The sequence below is a fragment of the Eretmochelys imbricata genome, chromosome 17, assembly GCF_965152235.1.
Source record: "Eretmochelys imbricata isolate rEreImb1 chromosome 17, rEreImb1.hap1, whole genome shotgun sequence".
NCBI lineage: Eukaryota > Metazoa > Chordata > Testudines > Cheloniidae > Eretmochelys > Eretmochelys imbricata.
The window spans coordinates 12,228,227-12,255,533 of record NC_135588.1 but is presented as its reverse complement, the minus strand read 5'-3'; the positions used below and the strand labels follow the sequence as shown (position 1 = coordinate 12,255,533).

The window sequence follows — 27,307 nt, the reverse complement described above, 5'->3', positions numbered from 1 at the left end:
TAAATGAAGTGTCTTCATATGCGTTAATGATTAATGTAACACCAAAATAAAGAGGTCAACTGGAATCATTTTTGAAGAACAAGTGTTATAATGTCTTAAGTTTATTCTCTCTTTCAGGGAAAAAACCCCATTTGCCATGCTCAGTGTTCCAGTTTGGCAGGCTGATTACTAAAGCATATATTAAGAACCAACGTATTTATCTGTTCATAAATACAAGACTACAAAATATGTTTTAGGGCATTATCTAACCCTTGAAGATGCAGCTCCCTGAGTTCCTATATCAGACAGAACATCAGAGCAACTTTCAGTGATGTCCCTCAAGAAGCTGGAAGCAGGGGTTAGTGAAATCTGGGGCCAGATCTCCAGTAAGACTGCAATGGCCAAGTAAAGTTACCAGAATACAGACAGAGCATAAAAAACACTGCAGAAGTTTTGGAAACTTTATTCTGCAATTTTAGAATAGTGCTAGACCTACAGTCCTTACTCAAGTAAGACTCACTGAACTCAACATGAGCTTTACTTAAGTAAATATAGCAGGACTGGGCCCTTATATAGTAGGGATGTAAAAGGTTAAACAGTTAGCTGGTAAGCATTACGCTGACCGTTAACTGGACCTTAACCGTTAACCCCAGCACAACCCCAGCCCCGGCCAGTGGGCCCCCTGCCCCAGAGTGACCTCGGTTAACCAATTAAACAATATTATTTTAATCATTTAACCGGTTAACTTTTTAAACTGATATTTACATCCCTATTATAGGCCAGTGATCTGGTCCCAAGCATTCCTTGCCGCTTCTAATGCCTCAGATCAGAAAGCTGGTCCAGCATTCTCTCCACAGCAGAAGCCCAAAAGGCAGCTTCCTCCTGGCCCAGAAATCAAACTCAAAAGTAAAAACAAAACCCAAACAAAAAAAACAAAACCCCTATTTACACACTTGCTATTCAGCCTGACAGATGCTGTCAGCCAGCATGGAAAGTTTGCTCCCTTCTCCAATTTTTCAGCATATGTGATCTTTCAAGAACAGTGTGGCAGACTCTGCTCTCATTTATACCAGTGTAAGTAAACAGTAACTCTATTGAAGGCACTCAAGCCTTGTCTACACGCACAAGTTGCACATGTTTAAAAATCAGATTACCTAAATCTGTTTTGGAACCAGTGCACTTTTAAAACTAGTTTATGCGTCAGGGTAAAATCTATATAAGCCAGGTTTAAATTAAATGAGAGTGTCCATACACGAGTTAACAGTAACTAAAATCCATTTAAAACCAAACAAAAAACTTTTAGTTGTTTGACACAGCTTTGTGTTTCGATGGGGCCTCTTTGGAGTTTAATGGTCAATAAAATTAATCCAGAGATACACTCATGTAAACAGCAGAATCCAGCCAAGTGTTTTTACTTTAGTTGGTTTTCTGCCTACCAAGATCATCAATTTCAGCTGTGTTAGGAGCCAGTATGTACGCAGTTAGTAATGCTGCCCTACTAACCTTTTGTCTACACCATACAACTTATAAACTTTGAAGTAGTGTAATGTTTGGATTACAGTTTTGTCACTTTAAAGAATGAGGACGGAGTGATAGTTTTTGCATTTCAAACACCTTTGATAATAAACCATAGGCAATAAGTTCAATTTAGATCTGCACTCATTGGCCTTGGCTAGCCAGCTATCCAAATGTCCTCGTTAGACTTATACAAGCAGCATCAGGCAGTTTTCCAGACCTTGTTGAGAACATTGACCACTTCTTCATAAATAACAAACACAATTGCTACATCCAAACAGACTCGACCAAGACGGGGAACTGTTCCTTTGTAAAATCTGTAGGTAGAAGAATTATAAATAAGAAAATGCTTCACAGAAGAACATATTTTTAGTTTTTGGAATAAAAATTCAGATGATTTGAACAACGAAGTTGCCTATACAGCTATAAATCTATTTCACAAAGTCAATCTCAAGGGCAATTTGAACTTCTACAGTTTTGCAAATAGTTTCTAATAAGTATTCCTAAAACAAGTTGCCTACAGTAACTGATTATATCAGATTCATAAACTGGCAATGAAAAAACCCTGTTAGATCAGTCCCATCCGTTGGCAAATAGGCAATAGTTCTTATAAAAGATCAACAGCATAAACTGTTCCACAAGCATGTATGGAGAGGAATGAAAGTTATCAAATATGCTTCCATCTTCTTTTCCTCTGTGACCAGTCTGCATGTGACAGACAGTCATTTGGGGCAGGGCAGGGTAAGGAACAGTAGTTGTAAATGGCATATACTAGTTCTAGACTGCACTAAAAGTGAACCCATGAAGACAGACACCAAAACAGTACTAAGATAATATCCATAAATGCCATTCTAGCAAAGAGGTGTACGGTGGGCTAAGAAGTGTTACCCATCAAAATATGGAAAACAATAGTTTCACTGAAATATTGCAGCTATAATATCCCACATATATTGACAATAGTTGAATCCACTTACGCTAATGAGCCCTCCTTTTTGAGGATCTGATAGGCACAATCTAGTGTATTTTTATATTTATGGGCTTCCAGGCCCTGAAATGAAAAATATAAGTGAAGTGAGTTGAGTGATTAGAGATCTCAGCTTTTAGCGAATTCCAATATAAATTGTAATTAAGAAATGGCTTTTTCCCCACCCCTCAATTAGAATCCCAAAATTGTCACAGTACTATCTGCTAAAATTATATGAACAGTGGAAAAACATGGGAGGCCCACAGAGAAAAGTGCAGGATTTCCACAAAATTCTACCTGCCACTTTGGATCAGTTTATCTGTGAAAAAAATCCCAGTCACAAATTTTGAAGCTTTTGTGCCTAGTTTTCATTTTTAAAGACAAATCCAATGATGTGCCATCATTAATACACCTTTCCTTTACAAATGGAAACTAAGCTTTTAAAACATCAGCAGAAACCAAGCAAATCCAAGGATTTCTTCACAAAAATGTGGCTCCCTTTAGGGTAGTTGTGATGTGTGGTACCTGACACAGCCACTAGCAGAGCACTATGCTAGATCTGAAGTCAAACGCAAACTTTGTTAAGTGAGGAGTCTTTTTTCCTCGGTGTTTGTTCAGTGCGTAGCACAATGGGGTACTGGTCCACAACTACAGTAATAATAATAATCCTCAAGAGTCACAGTAACCCAGAGAAATTGTAGCTGTAAAAGACCAGCGTATGGGGTTCTTTTTGCCTTCTTAAATGAAAGATCAGAGCTCTGCTAACTAAGTGTCCGGAGAGTGGAGAGACCGTTCATTTTAAGATTAGTTTCCGTAGTGATTTTTACCTGCATCCTGGTTTTGATGACATCTAATGGAGTATTGCCAAAGACACTGGCTGCTCCTGCAGTAGCACCAAATGCAGCTGTAATAAATGGATTCACCTTTCTGTGGGGATTATCACCTGATCAAGCACATACAGGAGATAAAGCAATTAGACCATATACCTCAACTAAATTTCTAAAAGCATTAGCATTTGTACTTAATTTAGAATATATATTCTCATATTCAATTAAGTGGTCAACAGTAGGAAGTATTGATCAAACTTTTATAACATTGCCATTTAAGCAAGTTTAAAAAAATTAAATAAGATTTATCTACTTCTCATAATACAATTCAATTGCCAGCCTGACTCATTTTACCTAGATACCAATTGCGAAGGGAAGTCATCACAAAGAAACGGATAGCCTGGTTTGAACCTTGTTTGAGGACAGTTGCTGTCAGCCCCTGATATGTGCCACGTAAGCCTGTAAAAGATTACGTAATTTTCCATTTTATATATACACATTTTAAAAAAATGCGAGTGAAAATTAGACAGCCAGAATAAACCTGCCAGTCTACTGAAACACTGGATGATTCACTGGAACAAACAGTGATCTCTCTCAACACATTTATCTTATACTATTAGGCTCAAATAGAACAAAGGATGTTTATGGTTCCCCCGTTAAGTTATGCAGAGATAAAAACCACAATAGTTTTTGCTACATGATTATACCTTGTTCCCGAACAATCTCCCGGACACCTTGGAAAAACCCTCTATACTTTGGATTTAAAGAGGACTGATCATGAATGAACTTCACCTGTAACAATTTAAAATAAAAAACTTTAAGCACAACGTTGTCTCATGACTATTATCTTCTAGTCCATCATTTAATATGAATAGGGGCTATTTTATTAGGTTTTGAAATACTGCCAACTTCACAATTCACGGGAAAAACCCTCCCCTGCCTTTTAAACAAAAAAAATTTCATAACTACATAAGTTTTCACAGTAAAGTGATAATACTCTGGTCTACTTGCCCTAAGACGGATGAAAATAGCACAAGCTAAAATGTGGTAGGCCATTTTAAAAACCACAATGAGGAAAGAGTGATAGACTTGTTTAGCTGACAGGAAGAAGTTTCCAAGAAGTAGATGTTATAGCCTATGAATATTAACATTCTGCCCACCTTTATAGTTTCCATTGGACAGACGACTAGGACAGCTTCTGCAACACCAGCTCCAAGGCCACAAAGTAAACTCCTTTTGTTGTCTAATTTCCCATTTGAATCCTTTGCAATATTGCTGAGGAACTCAAACATTCCGAACCTGCAAGGAACAGAAGAGTTTTGTTTTCTCCACCACAAATTTCCTCAATCTTACCCTGTGTGATTTGGTGAGTTTCCCTTAATATTACTGAAGTAATAACTATGACAAACAAGTCAAAAGGAGACTGTGTGCTATCATAACAGCCTTATTCCAAATGATAAAGCTCAGTAAAGCATCAGCTAAAAAATGCAAAGAGAAGACAGAAATACAGAATGAAACAATATCACATGTCTAAGTAAAAATGTCATCTTATTCTTACCAGCAGCATCCAATAAGATAATGAAGTTGACATTTTGCAGCGATCACTATCTGACCCTGGAATGTTTGATCCAGTGCATACCACAAATAGCCTCGTGATGTTAAATCTATATTATCTAGTACTTTATTTACAGCACTATGATCCCAAACTGGGTCTTTAACAAGAGAGAACACTTATAAAATGGACCATTCTCACTATTTTCCTCTTTCGAATGGTGTAACAGTCAAACTGATGTTGTGTCTTTTTCCCCCCAAGATGTTCATGTGGCCTAAAAATCTGCTTAAAGTTTCAATACAGAACATTATTTTTCCAAGACCCGCATTGCAAGGCAAATAAGATACAGATAGAGCTCAAGAGAGAGAACTGTACTGAGCACACCACAGTTCTTTAGAAATTGGGGGGCAGGGCGGGAGGAGGGAAATGGTGGAAAAGGATAGAGTTACAAATAAGATGCAAAAAAAAAAAAAAAAAAAAGCAGAAAGCAAAAACCAGTCTCATTTAGCACTTTAAGATCTATAGATGAAAAAATCATGCTATGAAATTGATGAAAACCCATCAGCAAAGTCCTTCCACAAATCTGACATTTTTATTATATTTATGAATAATAATTTAGAGATCATCTTACCTGACAGCAGATTTTGGAATAGAGCCATACAACAAAGAACTGAGGCCCCTGTACAGACCCTTGACACCATGCTCCTGAATGGTTAGCCTCACACAGTGACCTGCAAGACAATTTCCAACTTTTACTTTACAAATGAATCATACAGCTTTGCCTGCCAGGCTAACAGTCTACTAGAAACTTTGTTTGATATTTTAAATGCACACAAATGCGAGTTGTTATCCTCTTACCAATGCTTCTATACCGAGGGGGATTTGCTCTTTCATCCAATTGTAACTGTGTTTTTACATATTCTGTGGGAAAGGTGATACAGACTTCAATACCTCCAGCAATGCCACCTGCACAGAACAGAGAGGTTGAAATGTTATGCTGTTATTTTATAGAAACAAAAAGTAAGCAACACACACATTGTGCCATACTGCACTGTGCCAATCAACATTGCTAATGATCCTATTAACAGTTTTGGCAACAATGCAATAAAGTACAGCAACACAGCAGAAACATTTCAAAACCAGAAGACACCCAGAAAAATTACTGGCTCAGCCAGTAACTATTACAAACCAAGCAGCCAACACAAAAGGGGAGAGGATCAAAGAATTCCATTGAGACAATGAGAAATAATTCTTAAATTACAAATGCAATACACCAACAATCCAAAAACAAAAAGCTTGGTTATTTTTAGTGAAGATTAAGTGCAGTTAGAGAGGAGAGATTCCATTAAACACCAAAAAGGCTAAAATATTAACTACGGAAATCACAAGGATGGTAGTATAATTTTAACTTAACACCCAGCTCACATATACACACAGATCATTAAACAAACCAATAAACATGACATAAAAACCAACAGACACACTAATACAAATCCAGCAGCCACACTTCGTGATTTTAGTGGGAGTTGGATCAGATGATTTTCACTTTAGACTTCAGCTGGAGTTGGGGGTACTCAGCATTTGTGAAAATCCAGCCCAGTATCTATAGTTACCCATTTTTGGAAATCTTGTTCCCCTCCATTGACTCTTCCTAATATCCCGTTGAAGGTTTTATTATTCTTGGGACCATACCTATAAAAACTTTAAGAGGTCCCCTTTCTCTCTTCACCCACAGAATCCTTCTTAGAGTAATATATTACTCAACAACAATTAACCAAGGAATATTTCATCTCAGGCTTCTGCTAATTTCAAAATAACCTTTTAGAAGCCCTCACCGGAATGAGATCACTTTTCAGGATCTCCATACAGCCTCATCCTTCTCCCACTGAAGTTAAAGGAAGGATTCCAGTTGACTTTAATGTTAGAAGTATCAGGCGCCTAGTCCTTATATAGCACACATGCTAATCATGCTTTTCAAGAGATCAGTCCCGATTTTTAAGCTAATTTACCATTTTTACCCCCATTCCATTAATCCAGAAACCCCTCCAAATTATAATATTTCAATGCAGTTCGAGGGTGTGTATTTCCAGCTTTCAAGTGACGGATATGACTGCAAATCAGTTTTTTTTACAACTTGATTCTCCACTGTCTTGTACCTATACAATCATTTATCCCAGTGCAAAACAGTTGTAAAAACTCCACTAAAGCAAAACAGTAGAGTTTTACATGCTCTTTGAATATGCATGAGTGATTAAACAAGGTGCAAAGCAGTGGAGAATACAGCCCTTACTTGGGTCCCTAAACGTGAGTTTTTGAAAGTCTGGCCTTCAGTCCCAGGGACTGACAACTTCTTGCAGAAGGGAGGATGAAGGAAACTCATATGGCTCCACACACCCCAAAAATCTCTCTGCACAGCACAGCCCCCTCCTTGCGACCATTCCCTATCCCTTGGGGGAAGCTCACTCTGTGTCATTAAAGGAAATGAACACAAAAAGAAGTGGGACTCAGCAGCCAGGTCAGCACCACTGTCTTTGGGATGAGGCTAGAGCAGCAAGGAGCTAGGGGAAACAGCAGTGACACCTTCCATGGCTGTCCCAGTACAGGGTAAGTTACAGCTGTCATGATCCGGCCAACACCCCCTTTCACCTCCAGCCAAACCACCCCAACCCCACTGAGACCAGTCCCCCCCACCTCCAACAGGCCCACCCTCGCCCAGCCCCACTGAGAGCACCCCCCCGCGAGCACCCCCCCGCACCTCCAACAGGCCCACCCTCGCCCAGCCCCACTGAGAGCAGCCCCCCCGCCCAACAGACCCACCCTCGCCCAGCACCACTGAGAGCAGCCCCCCGCACCTCCACCAGGCCCACCCTCGCCCAGCCCCACTGAGACCACCCCCCCGCACCTCCAACAGGCGCACCCTCGCCCAGCCCCACTGAGACCACCCCCCCGCACCTCCAACAGGCCCACCCTCGCCCAGCCCCACTGAGACCAGCCCCCTGAGACCAGCCCCACTGGTCCCCCCACACCAACAGCCCCCGAGACCAGCCCCACTGGTCCCCCCACACCAACAGCCCCACTGAAGCCGAGCACTCCCGCCCCCGCAGCCCCGCTGAGACCGACTCGAGCCAACGCCCCCTCCCACCAGCACGCGCTGCCACGCCCACCCCCCGCATCACCGCCACCAGCCCCCCCCACAGCTGGGACCCGGGAAAGCCGCGGCCGCGGCGGGCGACACACACGGTGACACCCCCCGGCGCCTGTAGCAGCGGAGGTGCGGTGCGGGCGGGCGCTCAGGGAGTCTGAATTCCCCGCCCTCGCGGCCCTATCCTTGCGCATCGGGCGGGGCGGGCGGGAGGCGGCTCCTCCTCCTCCCCCTCCTCCCCCCTCTCCACGCGCGCCTGGCCGGGGAGGCTCCTTACCGGCCAGGATCGCCTTGCCCGGGTGGGTGAGCTTGGCTCCTGCGGTGGCTGCGGCGGCAGCCACGGCCCGAGGAACCGCTGGCTGAGCGGACATGCAGGCGGCTCTGTCTGCGCCCTCCCGCATCGCAATTCAATCGCGCCCCCGCCACTGTTCTGCCCGCCAATGCGGGACCGAGCTGGGCAGCCCCCATCGGCCGCCCTCTTTGCGTATTCATGAGACCTTATGAATATTGATGAGTGGTGCCGCGGGGCGGGCTCAGCCTGGGGGCCACTGATTGGCTGCGGGGATAGTGCGGCTCTGGGATTGGCTGGCTGTGGGTGAGGCGAGGGGGGCGGGGCGGGGAGATGCTGCAGGCTCTGTGCATTGAGATCTGTGCATTGAGGTCTGCAGGCTCTGTGCATTGGGGGGGATGCTGCAACCAAGGCCCAGTGCACTGAGGGGGATGGGGTCTGGGAAGGGGGCCTCATCAGGTGACATGGCTCACAATAATGCCTCATAGGTCAAGGGGTAATGGGCTGAATTTGCAGCAAGGGAGAGGTAGATTAAAGGGAGGGAAAACCTAACCCTAAGGATAGTTAAATACCGAAACAGGCTTCTGAGGGAGTTGTGGAAGCCCCCATCCTTGGAGGTTTTAAGAGCAGGTGAGACAAACACTGGTCAGGCGTGGCCAGGTATAGTAATGTTGCCTCAGCACGAGGGGGTGGACTAGATGACCTCTTGAGTAGAGCCCTGCGCAGATACAAAATGTATATACCTATACAAAGCGGAGATCTGCGGCGCTGCAGGGCTCTACCAGGAGCTGCAGCCGTGAAACCAGCAGCATGTTGGGCTGCTGCTCGCAGGAGCCAGCACCCAGCCTGGGCATCTCCTCGGGCATGGCCGTACCACCCCCACAGCCCTGCCCACCCAGGCTTACTGGCAACCGTCCCGTGTCACGCGAGCGTTTGAGTGGCTCCCAGACAGGCGTCCCTTCCACGTAGCGGGGTGTGTCTCCTGTCCGGGAGCATGCGAGCCGCTTGCACACACTAGTGTGATCAGGGACAGCTGCTGGTGAGCCTGGTGCCCGTCCCAGTGGGCAGGGCTGGGGGCAGAATAGCCATGCTGGGGGAGCTGCCGGGGCTGGGCGCTGGCTCTTGCAACCAGCGGCCCGACATGCTGCTGCTTTCGCCCCTGCGGTTCCTGGTAGAGCCCTGCAGCTCCGTGGATATCTGCTTTATATCTGTGGATATCAGCATCCTCGGTTATAAATTTTGTATCCATGCAGGGCTCTACTCTTGAGGTCCCTGCCAGCCCTACATGTCTATAATTCTGTCTGATGTTATTACATATCTTCTTTTTATTTATTTTAAAAAATTATTAAAATCAGAAAAATTTGAAAGATCACATTTCCTTTTCCCTTTATGCTGTTCAGTTGCTTATTTTCATTTGTTTATTATTATATTTCATTCAAACAGGGAACCTTGACTGCTCAGTTTCTCTTTCTGGTTCTCATGGACTAACATGAGATGGTGTTTGGGTTCACGATAGCCTGGGAATGTTAAAAATTGTTCTAATTACTAAGAATAAAATTATTCTCATTGTTTTTAATTTTAAAAAATCCTCTCCATCCAAAAGTTTAATTAAAACTTGTGTTAACCATAATTTAAGTTAGGGAATAAAATTGTTTGACAATGTTTCTTTAAGGGTTCACTGAGATGTTTTAAAAATAAAGAGGCAGTTTTAGATACATAAACCAATAAACAGAATATGTGTAGGCTTGATATTTACAAATAAATATGTTTTACAAGCAAAATATTTTGAGTGTATTTCCTCTTGGACTTGAGTTCAAAGTTTTATGTTTTCCCTCCTCCAGTTGATGACACTAACACAGGGTAAGGATGAAGGCTGCAAGAGAAATACAGAACACTTATTTCAGGTAAAGAGGTTCACCAGTTCTTAGTGGCTTTACATAACAGATAATAAACAAAGGCCCAATCCTGCAAAGTGCTGAGTGCCCTTAACTCGCAGGAGCAGGCCCTAGATTGTCAGAGCAAAAGTTCCAGAATCAAAAGAAAGCTAATGGGATACCACTGGATCACACTAAAATATTTTGGGGTGGACTTTACAATCTGGGGTGACTGAGACATGGATTTAGGTCTATGTGCACAGTTCAGCTCTCAGGGTGATCTGGAATATTTCCCCAGTTTTTGACTCTTTCAGCTCCAGCTTCTGTCTCCTTCCAAGTTTCACATCTCTCTTTCCTGTCCTTTCTTCTCCCTTCTTTCCATCTCTTAAATACAAGATCCTTCTCCTCTCAGTAATCTATAGCTATCTGGTATTTACAGAGCACTGATTGCCATAGAATTATCCTAATATGCCTAGACTAATCCCTTTTTCAGTTCAGCTCCATCTTTTCTTGTCTCTGGCTCCTGATCTCCTTTTGTCCCCCGAAAGGAAAAAACATATAATTGCCTGTTTAAAAACAAAATAGTGTTCATAAAATATTGTTGAAAGTCTAACGTTTTTTAAAGTATTTAATTGGTTACAATTTAGACAGTCATTTAAAGCTCTTGTAACTAGGTTTCAGTACAAGGTAGATGATAATTCATTTAGTTAGCTAGATTTAAAATAATAAAGCCGCTTATCCCAGGCTGTAGGCACCCTAACATAATTAATTGTAACAATAAATACAAGTGCATTAAGTCTCTGCGTGATAGATAGATGCTCACGTGCTGAAAGGGAAAGGACTATTATTCTCCAGCCATGTGCCTCTTCCAAAACCCCGCCCCTGTTGCCAAGGTGAAGTGTTGCCTTGTTCCCATAGGAACGGGTTTGTGTATATTCCAGGCTGTTTCTGAGACTGCTCCTGGAATATTCAGTCGGGGGGGGGGGGAAACATGCTTCACTGCTGCAGCGACTGAGGCTGAGGTCACAATCTGGAGTGACTCGACCAGTTAAGGGAAGCCAAGATCTTAGAACTTGACCAGCTTTTGCCATAAGCAACAGTCAGGCCAGTAGCCAGACAGCAAAAGTAGGTGTGCAGTTTGAGGGGACAGATTGGCGTGGGTGGGTTTGGCGGCATGGACTGATGTATGTCTGTATTTGTTGGGGAGGGGGTGGATTTGAAGGGAGGGATTGGTGTGTTGTGTGTGTTTAGGGGAGGGATTGTTGGGGAAACACTTGGATGAAAGCACAAAATCTCGTTTTCAGCACAAGGGTGTATTATAATATGTTTCAAGAGTAACAGCCGTGTTAGTCTGTATTCGCAAAAAGAAAAGGAGTACTTGTGGCACCTTAGAGACTAACCAATTTATTTGAGCATAAGCTTTCGTGAGCTACAGCTCACTTCATCGGATGCATACTGTGGAAACTGCAGAAGACATTATATACACAGAGACCATGAAACAATACCTCCTCCCACCCCAAAGGAGAGTGAGTTTGAGTGTGTATGGGGGTGGGGGGGGTGAGAAAACCTGGATTTGTCTGGAAATGGCCCACCTTGATTTTCATACACATTGTAAGGAGAGTGGTCACTTTGGATAAGCTATTACCAGCAGGAGAGTGAGTTTGTGTGTGTGGTTTTTGGAAAAGGGGGGAGAGGGGGGAGAAAACCTGGATTTGTGCTGGAAATGGCCCAACTTGATTATCATACACATTGTAAAGAGAGTGGTCACTTTGGATGGGCTATTATCAGCAGGAGAGTGAGTTTGGGGGGGGGGGGCGGAGGGTGAGAAAACCTGGATTTGAGTGGGAAATGGCCCAACTTGATTATCATACACATTGTAAGGAGAGTGATCACTTTAGATAAGCTATTACCAGCAGGAGAGTGGGGTGGGAAGAGGTATTGTTTCATGGTCTCTGTGTATATAATGTCTTCTGCAGTTTCCACAGTATGCATCCGATGAAGTGAGCTGTAGCTCACAAAAGCTTATGCTCAAATAAATTGGTTAGTCTCTAAGGTGCCACAAGTACTCCTTTTCTTTTTATAATATGTTTATATCTTGTACCAAATTCATGTATTTTATCATGACCTCTTGGCATCACCATTTCCATAAGTAACAAAAATTACCTTAGTGGGCCTTCGTTTTTCTTTTCTTTTCTTCTGTCCTTCCTTCCACTTTTTCCTTCCCTTGTACCTCTTGGTGTATTTTCTCCTCCATCTTTTTCAGGTCTGTTTTCCCTTAGCCTAATGTTTCTGCTTAATTCTTTTTAAAATGGTCAGCTCAGCTCACCTCTACGCCTGTTCCTACATCTCTTCTTTCTCTTCAAGAGACTTTTTCTGATTTTGCCTTCCTCTCTTTTTTTTTATTTTCCCTATTTGTCCCTTGAGTAATTTCGCCCTCCTTTTCCCATGTTTTCTTTCTTTCTTTCCCTGGGTTATCTCTCACCTTCTTCCATATTCCTTTTCAGAGTCTTTCCCTACTCCTCCCTGCCCTACAAGCCCCATCTTGCCCTTTATTCAATCCCTCAGATTTTCATGAGCCAGGATTTTGCTTTATATGGTTTGGCTGCCAGTGCCTTCCCTCTCCTTCATCATCCTCCAAGCTGACCCAAAGTCTGGTCCACGTGAAGTCTTCACCTACTTCATTCAGGGGCTGCTACTTACCCAGTTTCCATCCTATCCTCCCTTACCTGAAGGCAGATTGTTTTGCTATCTGTGCCCCAATGACCTGATGCAATATTATCCCATTTTCAGGTTCTCCATCCTAAGAGCTAAGCTGCTGCTTCACGTTCAGGATCTTTCAAAAAGATAATGGCCAAACTGTTGCAAGCTCCACCCAAGTTCCTCCCCCCAGAGTGGCATATTGCAAACAAGACACAGTATGCCAGTGCAGAGAGTCAGAGATCCAGGTCAGAGCGACTTGTAGCTGAGAGCCAGAGGCTGGTGGATGAAATCGAAAAAACAACTCAGAAAACCCAAAGCGACGTTAACAAGAAAATAGGTGATCGTGTGGGCTTTGTTATTTTATTGATATGATTAAGGGAGACTCACAAAAGCAGGAGATATTAAATAGTAGCAAGTTTTAATGGCTTATTTCTCCTTCCCTTAGAAAAATGGGATGCATTTCCAAATCCTTTTAAAAACACTTTGTGATGGATTTTATATTTTTATAACCAAACAGTTTCAGGCATCTGTTAGATATAGGGAGACAAATTCAGTCCTGGTATAATATTTACTAATTGTTAAGGCAAGAGCCTGGACTGAGTAAAGAAAGAAAAAAAAAACATATCTTGGCTCACACTGGGTCATACATTACATTGTCCCACCTTGGAAATGGTGTAGCTCCACCATGTTCCATGGGGAATTCAGAGAAATTGTGCATCAGGGTGCCAGGAGTAAGGTGGATGCAGTTGTGATTTGCCTTTGAGAATCCTCTTTCTTACCCATGTATCTCTGCAAAGGCCAGTTACAGTCTGACCCTTTGAAAGCATTATTATTTTTATTACAATAGTACCTTGAGGCACCCAGTGTGGCCAGAGCTTCATGGTACACTGTACATAGATGTAGTCAGAGGCAGACCCTACCCCAACGAGCTTACAGTCTAATGAGATAAGACAGACAAAGGAAGAAGTATCATTATCATCACCTCCATTTCACAAATAAAGAGCTTAGCCACAGAGAAATCAAGCGAGTTGCCCAAGGTCACACAGGAAGTCTGTGGCAGAGGCAGGAATTGAACCACATCTCCTGGCTCATAGTCCAGTGCCTTAGCAAAACCATTGCAGTACATCAGCATACAGAGCTATGTGCACAGCACTTTCTGTGGCTCGAGTCCTTTTCTGCCCAGGGCTAGGGCTGGGCCGTGAGGCTCTGTAGAAAAAGTTGGGCTTTTATTTATAATTAATGTGAAATCTCTCTTCATTCCACAGAACAGAGACTTGATGAAATAAAATTCTGGAAGCAAGAATTAGATGACAAACTAGAACAGGTTTTTAATGAGACAGAGGTGCTGTTGACTTTTAAGACAAGGCTAGAGAAAGCATTGGAGAGCTGTAAAGAGCCACTATTCATTGCTCAAGAGTGTCTCTTGAACAGGTAAGAGTAATAGCAAAACAACAACAACAACAATAATAATAATTAAGGGGGTAAGAAAATGAATTACTAAGCTGTTAAAAAAACTAAAAACCTCACCATGTTATGGATAAATGATATGTCTGGGTCTGGGATGTATGACATGTAAGGCCCAATCCTGCAAAGTGCGGAGCCCCTGCAACGCCTGCTAAAGATGGAGTTTCTAAAAGGGGGTATATGGGAAATAGGTACTGAGCTCCCATTGACATCCGATGGGAGTTGGGAACTTTGCTCTTGTAGATGTCTTTAGAAATCCCAGCCAAAGTCAGCAGGATTTGCAGGCGCTCAGCACTTTGCAGATTTAGCCTCTTCATGAGAGAGACAGACACCCACAGAGAAGGAAATGCTTTGTACCCTGTGCTCCAGCAGGGGAGATCTGGGTTAGATTCCCATTCCCAGCCTCCGTCTCCCATATGGCTCCAGGCAGCAGGAGCTGGCAGTGCTATGGAGACAGTGCTTCCAGGCCTTTGTAGGGAAAATAAGGGAAATCCAAGAGCATCCCATTGGGCTGAGTGGAGAGCAGCGCTGATAGGTTTCAAGTGCACTGCAGTCTTCCTCCTCTGGAAGGATGGTGACAATGAAGCGGGTCATCAAGTTTCAGGCTGTAAAGTGGATGAAACTTGAGGAATTCTAGGACTTTGATAGCAGGCATGGTGGACTGCCCTCAGAGCTCAGGTCCTGATGGATTCTCAACAGTGCTGAGCACCCACAGTTCTCATCGGCTTCTGTGGGAATTAAGGCTGCTCAGCACCCCTCAAGATGAGGCCCTAAATAAACAAGTATGTAAGAAACATGATCAATATATGAAAGCAAAGTGAACAAGTCACAGAATCCCGTCCTTTTTGTGCTTCACTGCGACTAAGCGTGTGAAGAAAGGCTGAAGGCCCAGGCCCATTCGTCATGTGTTCTGAGCAGAACTCTTTGCTTAATTCATCTTAAAAAAACCTTTGTAAAATAAGCCAGGAAAGAGAAAAGCAGCATTATTCCTGACCCTGCAAATGAAGGGCCTGATTCTCTTCTTGGTTGCCTTCCATGGAGTCACTCCTGATTTACGCTAATGTACACCAGAGGAGAATCAGGTCCTAGGAGTGGAAAGGTGGCTATGTCCAATCAGTTATAACAAGAACAAGGGCTTTGGGTCTCCAGAGCTGCAATACTCAAATGGTCGACACAGAGTGATGGCTCTCTCCTCTTTCTCTTAGGCAAAGGCGAGTTGGGATTGACTTGGTCCATGACGAAGTGGAGCGGGAACTGATAAAGGAAGTTGAAGTGCTCCAAGGGATTATGGCTTTGCTTGAGCGCACACTGGAACAAACCAATGAGCAAATTAGGTATCAAGGGGTCAACAAAGGAACAAACCACTGGATAGATCAGATTGGGGAGTGCTTCTGGAGAGGTTGTAGGATGGCTAGTGTCAAATCCTCAGAGGTGCTAAGCAGCTGCTGAAATCAGAGGGGAGTTGCAGGAGTTAGTACTTCTCAGGGCTTAGACCACGCCATTCGATTTTTAACAGCACTGATTTCAGTGGAGAGTTCTGTTTAGACACTGACGGCACAATATGCCCCAGCATCCGTTGATTCCCAGGGCCCCAGTCCTGGTCCCACACCAGTGAAGCCAGCGGGAGTTTTACCATTGACTTCAATGGCGGCAGCAGCAGCATGCCCTAGATTTTTACAACTTGTAACTCACAGTATTGCCTATTATGATAATAACATTCATATTTTCTTATTTACCTGATCCTGCCAACAAGCTGCATGGATGTCAGTGGGATTTTTGAGTGCCAGTGGATGGCAGAATTTGGCCCTTTAGTGGTGGTTTACCTCCATTAAAAAGAGAAGGGGATAAGTATTTTGTTAGGTTTCAAATTAAGAGAGTCTAATTGTTTTCCCCCGAGGTTAAACCGTTCAGCTAAATACAATCTGGAGATGGATCTGAAAGACAAGTTCACCGCCTTGACAATTGATAACTATTGTTCCAACTTGACAAATAATACACCTGATATAAGATATGCCAGAAATGTACTGAAGGTTGAAGGAAAGTAAGTGGTTATTTCCCTAGCTACACATCCAGTAGTTATACAGACATAATATAAACTGTCCCTGTAATACAAAGCCTAACATACCCACTCCAGTTTATAATAAGGTTATCTGTCTGTCTGTCCATCTGTCTGTCTATCTTAGGGATTTATACCGCAGCCCATCACCATAGTATCTGAGTGCTTTTCATCTAAAATCACTACTAACAACGAAGTTCCTAATGGACCATTGTTCTGTTGAATGGATCTGGTGCTAATTGTTTATGAAAGCAAAACTTCATGGCACTGGAAACCCACAATGGATTTACTAATCTAACTTCCAGTTCCACCTCATAATGATTGCAGAATGTGGTCCAGTAGATTGGCCATTGGAGTAGGAGTCAAGAGATCTAGGGTCAATTTCTGGCTTTGTTATTAATCTGCTGTATGACCTTGGCAAGTTGCTTCCTCTGTTTCCCCACCCAACTTTTGTCTATTTAACTCTTAAGCTAAAGTCTTTTACTATGTGTTTGTACAATGCCTAGCACCATTGAGCCTGATGTTGATTCTGGCCAATAATTATAATGATGCTTAATAATAATGAACATAATAATAAGCAAAAAGAAAAGGAGGACTTGTGGCACCTTAGAGACTAACCAATTTACTTGAGCATAAGCTTTCGTGAGCTACAGAGCTGTAGCTCACGAAAGCTTATACTCAAATAAATTGGTTAGTCTCTAAGGTGCCACAAGTCCTCCTTTTCTTTTTGCGAATACAGACTAACACGGCTGCTACTCTGAAACCTATAATAATAAGCAATAATAATACTGCTTCTTTCATATTAATAGAGATCTGCTGTCGTTAATGCATTTACGAATACACAAAGAGGGCTGAAGATACATAAAGAGACTTTTTTTATTTTATTATAGTTCTGTGAGCCCTGAAGACTGGGTAGATTTCTCGAATGTAAATGTTGAAAAGGCTGACAAGCAGAGGAACAACTCTTTGATGCTCAGGGCCTTGATTGACCGAATCTTATCCCAGACAGCAAGTGACATGCGCAAGCAGTGCGAGACGGTGAACATTGCTTTTAAGAACAGGGTGAAGGAGACAAAAGATGCAAAGAACAAACTGGAGATCCACCTTGCTAAGGTAAACACTAGAGCAGGGGAGGGCAAACTATGCCGGATCTGGCCCGTCAGGGCTTTCAATCCAGCCCACAGGATTGCCGGCCCTGTGGCACAGCAGGGCTAAGGCAGGCTCCCTGCCTGCCCTGGCCCGTGCCGCTCCCGGAAACGGCTGGCACCATGTCCCTGCGGCCCCTGGGGAGTGTGTGTGTGTGGGGGCAGAGGGCTACATGCACTGCCCTCGCCTGCAGGCGGGAAACCACGGCCAATGGGAGCTTCGGGGGTGGTACCCGCAGGTGAGGGCAGCACGCAACGGAGCCGCCTGCCCCACCCCGCCCCCAGGAGCCACTGCCGGACATGCCGGCCACTTTCGGGAGCGACACAGGGCCAGGGCAGCAGGGAGCCTGCCTTACCCTTGCTGCGCGCCGCTGCCACCCCGGAGCCGCTCGAGGTAAGCAGCGCTGGGCCGGAGCCGCACCCCTAACCTCTCCTGCACCTTGCATCCCAACCCCCTGCCCTGAGCCCCCTCCTGCACTCTGCACCCCTGCCTGCACTCCCAACCCCCTGCCCTGAGCCCCTTCCTGCACACCGCACCCCCTCCCATACCCCACACTCCCTCCTGCACCCCAACCCCCTGCCCTGAGCCCCCTCCTGCGCACCGCACCCCTTCCCACATCCTGTACTCCCTCCCACACCCCAACCCTCTGCCCCAGCCCGACATTCATGGCCCTGCATACAATTTCCCCACCCAGATGTGGCCCTTCGGTCAAAAAAGTTTGCCCACCCCTGCACTAGAGGACAGTCAGCAGAGAAAATAGGACAGGGACATCAGCCAGTTCTATGGATCCAATGTCTTGAGCTATTGTGCCTTAAGAATTCTGACTTTGCAGTTCTAAGCTGGACAAAGTCCAGTGCTTTTTCTGTTTTTATAGCTAAAGTACCATTAGCTTTTCCATTCCCAGTTATACAAATCCTCATGATTGCATGTGTTACAAGGCACATGAAAGCTTGGAGGCTCTTGATGATAACACAGTGCTACATATTAGGTAGTAGCCATTCAGAGGCCGCTATGGTCTAGTGGCCGTGTCTGGACCTGGGAATCAGATGACGCTTGCTGTGTGACCTTGGACAAGTCATTTAACCCCAAATTTTCAAAAGTGGCCTCTAATTATGGATTCTTCAGTGTTTGGGTGCCCAACCTACGACCCCTGGAGTGAAATCCTGGTCAACTGAACTCAACAAGAGTTTTGTGACTGACTTCAATGGTGTCAGGATTTCACCTCTGAGTTTTAGAGATGCTCCACAACACAGGTGTCCACAACTCAAATGGATTTCAGCTTGAGTTGTGAATGCTTAGTACCTCTGAAAATCGGGCCCTAAGTATCTCAAATTGGACACCCAAAAATTGAGTGTTAGAGACCACTTTTGAAAATCTTGGCCCTAATCCTTTGCTGCCCATTGTGCTGCAGTTATCCCATCAGTAAAATGGGGGTAATAATCCTTGCTCACCTCTGTACTTTGAGATCCACCTATGAAGTAACGCCTTAGAATTGCAAAGTATCATTATTAAAGAGGATGTCAAGTTTTCAAGTGGCACCGTGCAGCACTTCCCTTTGTTGATTTACTAAGGTGATGGATGAGATTACATCCCAGGAAAAAAACATTGCGGCCTTAAAGAAAGCTATAATCGATAAAGAAGGACCTGCCAAGGTTGCTCACACACGTTTGGAGACAAGGACCCATCGTCCCAACGTGGAGCTGTGTCGTGATATGGTCCAATACAGGCTGATCAGTGAGGTTCAGGAGATCACAAACAATATTCAGAGGTAAGTGAAATGGTGAAACAGCAAGAAGTCAGTGGTGTTGGTCACTGGGCAAATGTAACCAGCCAAAGAAGTAATAAATACAGACACACGCACAGACATACCTGTTTGCACGCAGTTACCACACATGTTTTCAATATTCTGTATACCTATTTTTCTAGATATGGTGGTAGAGTAACAGAACCCTGTTAAAGGGTATGTCTACACAGCAAAAGCTATGCATTGCTTAGTCTACGTGAATTAATTTGAATCCAGCCACTGTTCCTCAGACGTTCTTGTCAACTGCTGGAAATGGCCCATCTTGATTATCACTACAAAAGGTTTTCTTCCCCCTTCCTCCCCCTGCCCCCCCCCCGCTCTCCTGCTGGTAATAGCTCATCTTAAGTGATCACTCTCCTTACAATGTGTATGGTAACACCCATTGTTTCATGTTCTCTGTGTATATAAATCTCCCCACTGTATTTTCCACTGAATGCATCCGATGAAGTGAGCTGTAGCTCACGAAAGCTTTTGCTCAAATAAATTTGTTAGTCTCTAAGGTGCCACAAGTACTCCTTTTCTTCTAACAGCTGTGAAGACAGCGCAGCATGGGTAGTACAAGCCCAGCCCAGGCCCTGGCTACATATTTGTCTCACTAGCCTGCTCTGAAGCTTGTGCTGTGCTCTTTTCATTGCAGTCATTACCTGTGTTATTTGGATTCAAACTAGCTTGGGTAGGCTAGCCTGCGCACAGCTTAGCTGTGTAGACGTACCCTTAGTGCCACGTTGTTTTCCCTGAGAGAGTTATGGATATTACTGTGGTTTTTCCACTCGTTAGATCCTTAAATTATTAAAAAGAAGATGTGATGGGAATGCCTGGAGCATCCCAGCCCCAGCTTTGCCATTATTGTCAAGAAAAAATTGTACTTTGTACATTGTTTTGTTGTCCTTTAATTATACCATTTCCCATCTGCTTCTGCTTGAGGAGAGCGAATGTTGAGGACTGTTCGATGTTGTGGCTTAACAACCTCCTTCAAATCATTTTAATTGGGAGAGTCAGTTCTGCAAAATCGTCAGTACCCAGTGTGTTCCCAATCAAATGGTGCTGTTTACAAAGGGAGGGAGGTTGCGACTCTTGGATCATATGTGGAAGAGACCCTTAGCCAATGGACTTATCCCCTCCCACTTGGCATTGTCTCCTAGTCTCTGTGGAGTGCTCTTTGCTGATCTGATGATATATCTGGTGGAAGGGCTGGCAGGCCAGGGGCAGCGTTGTTATGGGGGTTTGGGGATTAGTGGCATCCCCCTGTACCCAGCAGAGTTTATAAGGAAAAGGTAATGGAGCCAGGAGACATATTATCTTGCCATTTGATACCCCTTTTTAAGAGGGAGAGGGGAAGGGCTCCTGGACAACCATGGCCCGGAGAAGTCCCTGATAGCATGGCTCCGAAAGAGCTGCATTGCTGGAGAGCAAAGCGGGACAGAGAGGCCCAAACACCTGGAGGCACAGAAGCTCCTTGTAGGAGGCCACGGGACCTGCAAGGTGTGGGAGCATCTGTCCTGCATGGATGGGCCACCCCCGCAGTGGAACAATGTGGGGAGAAACCATAAGGGGATCTTCACAGAGATTTCCTCCCACCCATCCCGTTGGGAGGAAGTGATGCCGCTCAATAGCAAGAAGGTACATGTAGTCAAAACTAACGTCGCTCTTTGTTTCACCCCTAGACTAAAGGACACATTGGCACAAGCTGAGGTGGAGCTGAAAGGTCTGAGCCGTCGACAGCTTTCACTGGAGGAGGAGATCCAGGTCAAGGAGAACACACTGTACATCGACGAAGTGCTGTGCATGCAGATGAGGGAGTCCATTTCCATTAACAGCTTCTGAAGCCCTGGTGTCGGATACAGCATTCTCCCACACTGGGCCAGATTCTACTGGGAAATACACCAGGGCAAAGACAGAGTAACCCCACTGAACATTAACCTAGCGCCTCTGTGTTTACACAAGTGTGACTCAGAGCAGAACCTGGCCTAGGTGTGTGAATTAATTAAAACAGACCTAAATGCCTCCTCCACAGCTGCCTGTGTCCCAGAAAGTCTATTGGAAGCTTTCCAGTAGACATTAAAGTTATGGAACAACAAGAAAAAATCCTTCATTCCAGCCACTTAGCATATCTTGGGTGCTGTCAGTGTCACTGTTTTTCATTAACAGATTTTTTTTAACTACATAAGCTAGAACAGATATTCCTACACAAAGTCACTGGTTATGTTAGACAGACAGGAAGCCAGCAATCGTGCTAGTTAGGGCCAGCTGTGGTGATGTGTACACCTGTCCACTGACAACTGGATGGAGAATGTACTTCAACCAAACGTAAGATAACTGCTGGCAGAAGCAGTGTTGGCTAATGGATAGGGCACTAGACTAGGACTCAGGAGACCTCCCTTCTATTTCTGGTTCTGTCAATGGCCTGATGGGTGACCTTGGGTTAGTCACATCCCCACTCTGGGCCTCAGTTTCGTCACCTCTAAAACGGGAATAACGATCTCCTTTGTAAAGCACACTGAGCTCTACTGATGAAAAGCATTATATAAAAGCTAGGTATTATTGTAAATGTGACTGTCCTGGCAGAATAATATTCTCTTCTTCCTTCGGTGCCATTGCAAAGACAAGACAAAATAACAAAGATGAGACACTGCGGGCCATCTGCGAAAGCCAGAATTTTAATACGTGGGCCTCTAAAATTGCTCACTGCTTGTTACAGTTCTAGTGGGCTTTCCCTTTCATTGGCTTTCCCTTTCAGGGACATTGTTAATACCATTAGTCTCCCCACAGACTTCCTCAGAAGACCAGATCAGACATTTCCTAATGTGACTGGTTTTTATTTTAACTCCTGGCTCATCACACACTGCTCACACCATTGGGTAGGCGATGACAAAATAATTAAGCTCTGAGTCGATCAGGTTTCTGAACTTCTTGTAAATGTCTCGCAGCAGTCGGTCCTCTTCACTGGTCTCATGCCTGGTTGTGTAAATCCTCACCTGCATGGATGGATCATAGACACACAAAGCTGCCACTGCAGTTAAGCTCATAATAGGGAGAAGCCCAGGTGGCTGTTGAGACTGCTAGATAAGCCAGCCAGCTAGTAAATGTGGTCAGATCCTGAAGTCCTTACTCAGTTTTTGCTCAGACAAGATTCCTAGGGCCATCAGTGAGAACTTGCCTTATTACAGACTGAATGAAAACCTAGACTTCCCCGCCTTTGGGGATTTCAACAGCAGAATAGCTGGGAAAACGAGTGCCTCATTCTCTGATCCCCAGGATCAGCTCTTGGGGTCTCTGCTGGAGGCTCAGGGCTCTGGGGTTCTGCTGTCTCCCTGGCAGGATGGTTTCCCCTGGCTGCAGCTGTCCCTGCCCATGATTCAGGAGAGCATCCCTATTCAGGACAGAATATAAGCACATGTTTAAGTCTCACTGAAGTCAACAGGACTTAACCACGTGTTTAAATGTTTTCTTGAATAAGGACCTTCTTTATAGGGGCTCCCGAGCATGGGATTCTGGAAGAGGTGACATCGGGGTTGTCACCTTATCGTACCGTTTCTGAGCATTCTCTGTGGGGCTGGTCAGGACATGGGAGACCTGTCTCTGCAAGTGGACCTTGGGAATACACGCAGGATTCTTACACTTCCTCACAACCCCTTTCCCTGCATATTAATGGTAACTTTCAAACCACATTCAGAGGCACTGCTGCATTAGTATGTTTGTAAACTACATTTCGACGGGGTGGATGGTGGGAGGTTTGGAAAGAGATTTTTACCTTCATGGTACACAAGACACATTTCCCCTCTGCCCGATTTTGCAGCAGCCTCTCCACAAATGCCACACTGAGGAAGGCCCAGACTTTGAGGAAGAACAGCCTCTCGCACGATAACACGAGCTGCAGCAGCTCCTCATCCAGCAATTCATGGTCATTGTTGAACTCTAGCGTTAATTTCTTGAAAATAAATAACAGTGTCAATGTCTATACCAATGGGCAGGGCAGTTATGTATGGGACTCATCTCTTGTGAAAACTGCCTTGTGGAGCTCTAATGACCTCATGGGTCAGGGTTTCACTTTTACACCAACAGTTTGGTACAATGCCCACACGGCCACCTGGTTAGATTAGTGACAAAACGGTAAAACGTTGCTGTTCCCACCATACCTGCAGAATGTGTTTGTAGGCTGGTAAGAGATAGGTGAGGGTCGGCCTCATCGACCAGTCTGGGTCACTGAAATAGCAGCTCCGTAGACTGATGCTCCTGAGTGGGATCTCCACTAAGAGTATCCTGGCTAGACTGTTGTGCTTCATGACTCTTTCAAAGAAGAAGTTCACTTTCAGTTTGGGTGCTCTCTTGGCTAGGTTGGCCCAGGACATCCCCCAAACCACCTGCCCGTGAGGGTCATGGATGTGGCACTTGATGTTTATAGTCCAGAGAGAATGGGCGTTGTGCTCGCACAGGATTTCCAGCAATTCATCGGAGATGCAGTTGTAATTGAGAGTCAGGATGACCAGGTTGCGGAACGTGGACATAGTCTGGTGGAACAAGGGGCTGCTGTAGATGGAAAGATGGTGGCTGAAGAAGTCTTCTATGTTGATTTCAGAGGCAAAACTTTTGTTTTTCAAGTAGCTCAAAGAGCTCAAAAGCTCACAGCCTTCTTCCAGCGTCACTCTTGCTCCTTTCAGGTTGAGATAATCAAGGTGCTTGCTCATTCTTTTCAGGAAAGTACTTACGTTCTTGATAAACTGAGTCCTGATCCCATTTTTCCAGACTAATCGGTCCAACTCCAGGTGCTGAATAGTCAGGGATACCAGACGGCTGTTACATTTGCCCAAGCGCGAGAGAAGCCCCCTCATAGTCACTTGAAATTTTCGGGTCAAAACAGCATTGTAAGGATTCAGGAACTTGATCTCTAGGTGTTCCAAGTACTTGCCGAATCTCTTGACGTACCACAGAGCAGATTCAAACTCGGATGTGTTTGACCTGGATGGCCGCCCACTGAAGGTGATTGTTCTGGTTCTCCAGAGAGAGCCTGAGTACATGGCTTGATTCCATTTTTTACAGACTAAAGCAGCCCGAGATCTGTCCCTGTCATCTAGCCACCAGAACATGTTGCTCAGGCAGACGTCAGGCAAATAGGCCCAGCAACTCTGCTCTGGTTCACTGTCATCCTCCATGAAGGAGACAGTCAGTTCCTGTTGGGTGCAGAATCAAACCTAGATGGTTTCTGGATCAGGAAGGCTGTGGGTAGTTTGTTTGCTAGAACAAGAACGTTCCAAGTGAATAGCAAAAATCCTGCCTCTTTACATCCGAACGCCGGTGACCACATGAGCTCTTGGGTCTAAACTGTGATCTAACCAAAAGAGAAGCAAAAGAGAAAATAAGCATAATACTGTTATGCTGAAAGATGCTAATGGCTGCCTTCAAGTGGGTCTGTGATCCAAAAACAATGGCAGACCAGGTTAAAGCAATGTGTGTGCTAAGCACCCTTCTTTCAAGCTCAATGGAAGGAACAATTAACCCCCTTTATGTAGTGATAGCTGGAGAAAATAAAAGGTATGAGGACTAAGCAGAGCTAAAATCATGTGGGTTGAAAGGCTTAGTTGATTGCCAATGCAAGGGGCTAGGGTATTGTTTTGCAAGGTGTGGTTACACAAGTATGTACATGAATTAAAGGAAACCAACCGAAAGCCAAAGAAGCCATTGTGAGTGCAACCCTGAGGTTGAGTGTTCATTAGGAAAAAAGGTGTGTTAGCTTGAGTTAACTAAAGTAAGTTCCAGGGGAAGACAACGCAGTTTGTAGTTTTCACACAAGTTAGCAGGTCAAGTTAAAAACTACCTGCTCACTTGTGTGACAACTACAACTGCCTCGTCTTCACTAGAATTTACTTCAAGTTAGCTAATTCATGTTAGGAATATACCTCGTTTTCTCCAGCGTAGACGAGGCCTGAGAAGAAACAGAGAGACAGAGCTTCTGGGCAAAGAACTTGCTGGAGTGGCAGTCCTGGAAATTTCTGAGCAAGGAAATTGCCTGCCGTTTTTGTTTAGGGAGACAGTACTTTATGTACATTCTCTGTAAGTTAACAGGATTGCAAGAAAGAAATACCTGATTCATATAATCAATTTCTCTTCTCAGCAGAAACAACCCTACAAAGCTCCAAGTGTTGGTTCACTGCTATGGCCAAAGGGGCAATTGTAAAATTATGTAACACCAAAAGGTACTGTTTCAGTTCCTTGACCTCCAATAATGCTTAAACCTTCGATGGTAAAATGATATAGAAGTTCCAGATCAATTTGTTAAATTTTCTACCTATGCAGACTCCAAAAGCTCCTGGAAAACATCAGTGTAATTGAAGAAGGCTTTTCTGCATGATCAGTTATTTCTTGAGCAGCCTCAACTCAGTGTTCTTGGTACTGTACAAAGAGTTGATTTCCTTTGTACTGCACAGATTAACTGCACTGCCTGAGATGAACCAGCTGATTTCAGCTGCTCTTCTGGGTTAACATCACAGCCTATTTTGGGAGGTACTGTAAAGACCTGCTGAAGCTTTCCAAAAAACTTTGAAAATTGGTCTATGGAAACATCACATCCAGGGAGTTAGGGGAATAAACATTAAGCTGTTCAGCCAATGGAGTGATCCAATTATTCAGTCCATTTTAGGAGTCCAGTGTGGTCCAATGGATAGGGCACAGGTAGGGTGTCAGAAAACCTGATGGAGGGTTATAAAATTAGATGAACAAGACATGTCATGCAAGAAGAGTTAGTTACCAGTTCTGATTTCCATGCTGGACTGGTGGGAAGGCATTCATACCCCAGCACCCTTCCCTCTCTGAGCTTGTCCTGGCAGGGCTCAGTGAGCACTGAGACATGTCATGTGCCTGCACTCAGCCATTATGAGGGAACAGCACATAGCTTCTGTGATGTCGCAGGCCCAGCCTGGCTTTATCCCAGTACAAATGGGGAGGAAGTCAGTTGAACAGTGTCCTTGATATGAAGGCAGGAAGGAGAGAAAGATGCATTGCTTGGGAGCTCAGTGCAAACAGCATACAAGGAATCTTGGGGGCTGCTGCAGTACATCCTCCCCTTCCCTCTATGAAACCAGGTGATGCGTCTGGAAGCTGAGCCGCAAACTGCAAGGGAAGAAAGTGGTGCTTGCTCCAGCTTTTAACCTAGGGGACCCAAACCTCATGCATGCAATGCAAGTTGGTTTCCACTTATGACAAGATAATGCTTCCATCCTTTTATAGACCACTCAATGCAAAACAAGTGCATGGAATAATCTGCAAGTATTTGCTCAGTTTTCTGACACTGGGTTTTGATCTGCTTGAGGAAGATGTTAGGCTATACTTTCTCACTTATTTAACGTGTTACGGATCAGATGCATCTGAAGCTGGTGGATTGTCACTATTTTTGCAGTCACCGGAGAATGAATTTATCTTTAAACAAAATAGCTCCACCATACTCAAGCTTTAAGTTAAGTAGCTAAAATCACTTTTGTCCCTACGGCAGTGAAATTGGAAAGAAAGCTGTACTCTCTCAATCTCCACCCACAAAATGAGCCCCACCCATTTGTGACACCAGTATAAGATGCTACTCACAGTATACTGTTCAGATTTTCCTAATATGATCATCCCTACATGCTTTGATTAGCTGTGAAGTAAACAAGGCTGCCATTTGAACGGTCAATCTTAACTTCAGGTTTAACCCCCAATTGAGAAGAATGAGAGCAGCTCCCAGCTCCCTGCGCTACGGCTGCAGGCTGTCCACATACTCAGGCAGACTTGTCACTGTTTATGAGTACAACTTTTGAAAATTCTCTTTGTAACAACAAGGGATATATATTTATATTTACACAAATGCTTAGTTTTTGGAGCACAAGCTGGCTGCTCCGTTCAACCCCAGCCCATTTAGTTTAATTGTTGTACCACAGTGTTTTGTTTTACATGTGACATACATGCCAGAGAAGTTAAAGCATGAGTGCACCAGGGTTCTACGACGTTGCTTTTAACTCTGATGGGCCT

The 27,307-nt window shown here is 44.4% G+C and overlaps 3 protein-coding genes across 3 annotated transcripts; 1 reads left to right on the top strand and 2 right to left on the bottom strand.

Moving 5' to 3' along the window:
- Positions 1-3: 3 nt before the first annotated feature.
- On the bottom strand, positions 4-8,417 carry LOC144276591 (tricarboxylate transport protein, mitochondrial-like). Its single transcript, XM_077836797.1, has 9 exons — positions 8,257-8,417; positions 5,696-5,803; positions 5,469-5,568; positions 4,446-4,584; positions 3,993-4,077; positions 3,640-3,744; positions 3,286-3,401; positions 2,469-2,542; positions 4-1,811 (listed from the first exon to the last, which is right to left on the bottom strand). The coding sequence occupies exons 1-9, from the start codon at positions 8,378-8,380 to the stop codon at positions 1,697-1,699; spliced, it is 966 nt and encodes a 321-aa protein (XP_077692923.1). The 5' UTR covers positions 8,381-8,417; the 3' UTR covers positions 4-1,696.
- A 4,572-nt stretch (positions 8,418-12,989) lies between these two features.
- On the top strand, positions 12,990-21,136 carry TEKT1 (tektin 1). The gene is made up of 7 exons (XM_077836752.1): positions 12,990-13,179; positions 14,108-14,273; positions 15,512-15,640; positions 16,204-16,347; positions 17,253-17,475; positions 19,080-19,276; positions 20,977-21,136. The coding sequence occupies exons 1-7, from the start codon at positions 12,990-12,992 to the stop codon at positions 21,134-21,136; spliced, it is 1,209 nt and encodes a 402-aa protein (XP_077692878.1).
- Positions 21,137-22,158: 1,022 nt separating this feature from the next.
- On the bottom strand, positions 22,159-24,462 carry LOC144276717 (F-box only protein 39-like). The gene is made up of 3 exons (XM_077836989.1): positions 23,449-24,462; positions 23,064-23,240; positions 22,159-22,287 (listed from the first exon to the last, which is right to left on the bottom strand). The coding sequence occupies exons 1-3, from the start codon at positions 24,460-24,462 to the stop codon at positions 22,159-22,161; spliced, it is 1,320 nt and encodes a 439-aa protein (XP_077693115.1).
- Positions 24,463-27,307: the final 2,845 nt, after the last annotated feature.

Bases quoted from the DNA above. Each gene is read 5' to 3' on its own strand.
- LOC144276717 (XM_077836989.1), bottom strand. From the start codon at position 24,462: ATGGAGGATGACAGTGAACCAGAGCAGAGTTGCTGGGCCTATTTGCCT. The intron at 23,241-23,448 runs GTATGGTGGGAA...TTTATTTTCAAG, and splicing joins CCTACAAACACATTCTGCAG to AAATTAACGCTAGAGTTCAA. The intron at 22,288-23,063 runs GTAAAAATCTCT...CCATCCATGCAG, and splicing joins GTGTCTTGTGTACCATGAAG to GTGAGGATTTACACAACCAG.
- TEKT1 (XM_077836752.1), top strand. From the start codon at position 12,990: ATGGCCAAACTGTTGCAAGCTCCACCCAAGTTCCTCCCCCCAGAGTGG. The intron at 14,274-15,511 runs GTAAGAGTAATA...TCTTTCTCTTAG, and splicing joins CAAGAGTGTCTCTTGAACAG to GCAAAGGCGAGTTGGGATTG. The intron at 16,348-17,252 runs GTAAGTGGTTAT...ATTTTATTATAG, and splicing joins GTACTGAAGGTTGAAGGAAA to TTCTGTGAGCCCTGAAGACT.
- LOC144276591 (XM_077836797.1), bottom strand. From the start codon at position 8,380: ATGCGGGAGGGCGCAGACAGAGCCGCCTGCATGTCCGCTCAGCCAGCG. The intron at 3,402-3,639 runs GTAAAATGAGTC...GTGCTTGATCAG, and splicing joins CCTTCGCAATTGGTATCTAG to GTGATAATCCCCACAGAAAG. The intron at 1,812-2,468 runs GTAAGTGGATTC...TTCTACCTACAG, and splicing joins AAAAAGGAGGGCTCATTAGC to ATTTTACAAAGGAACAGTTC.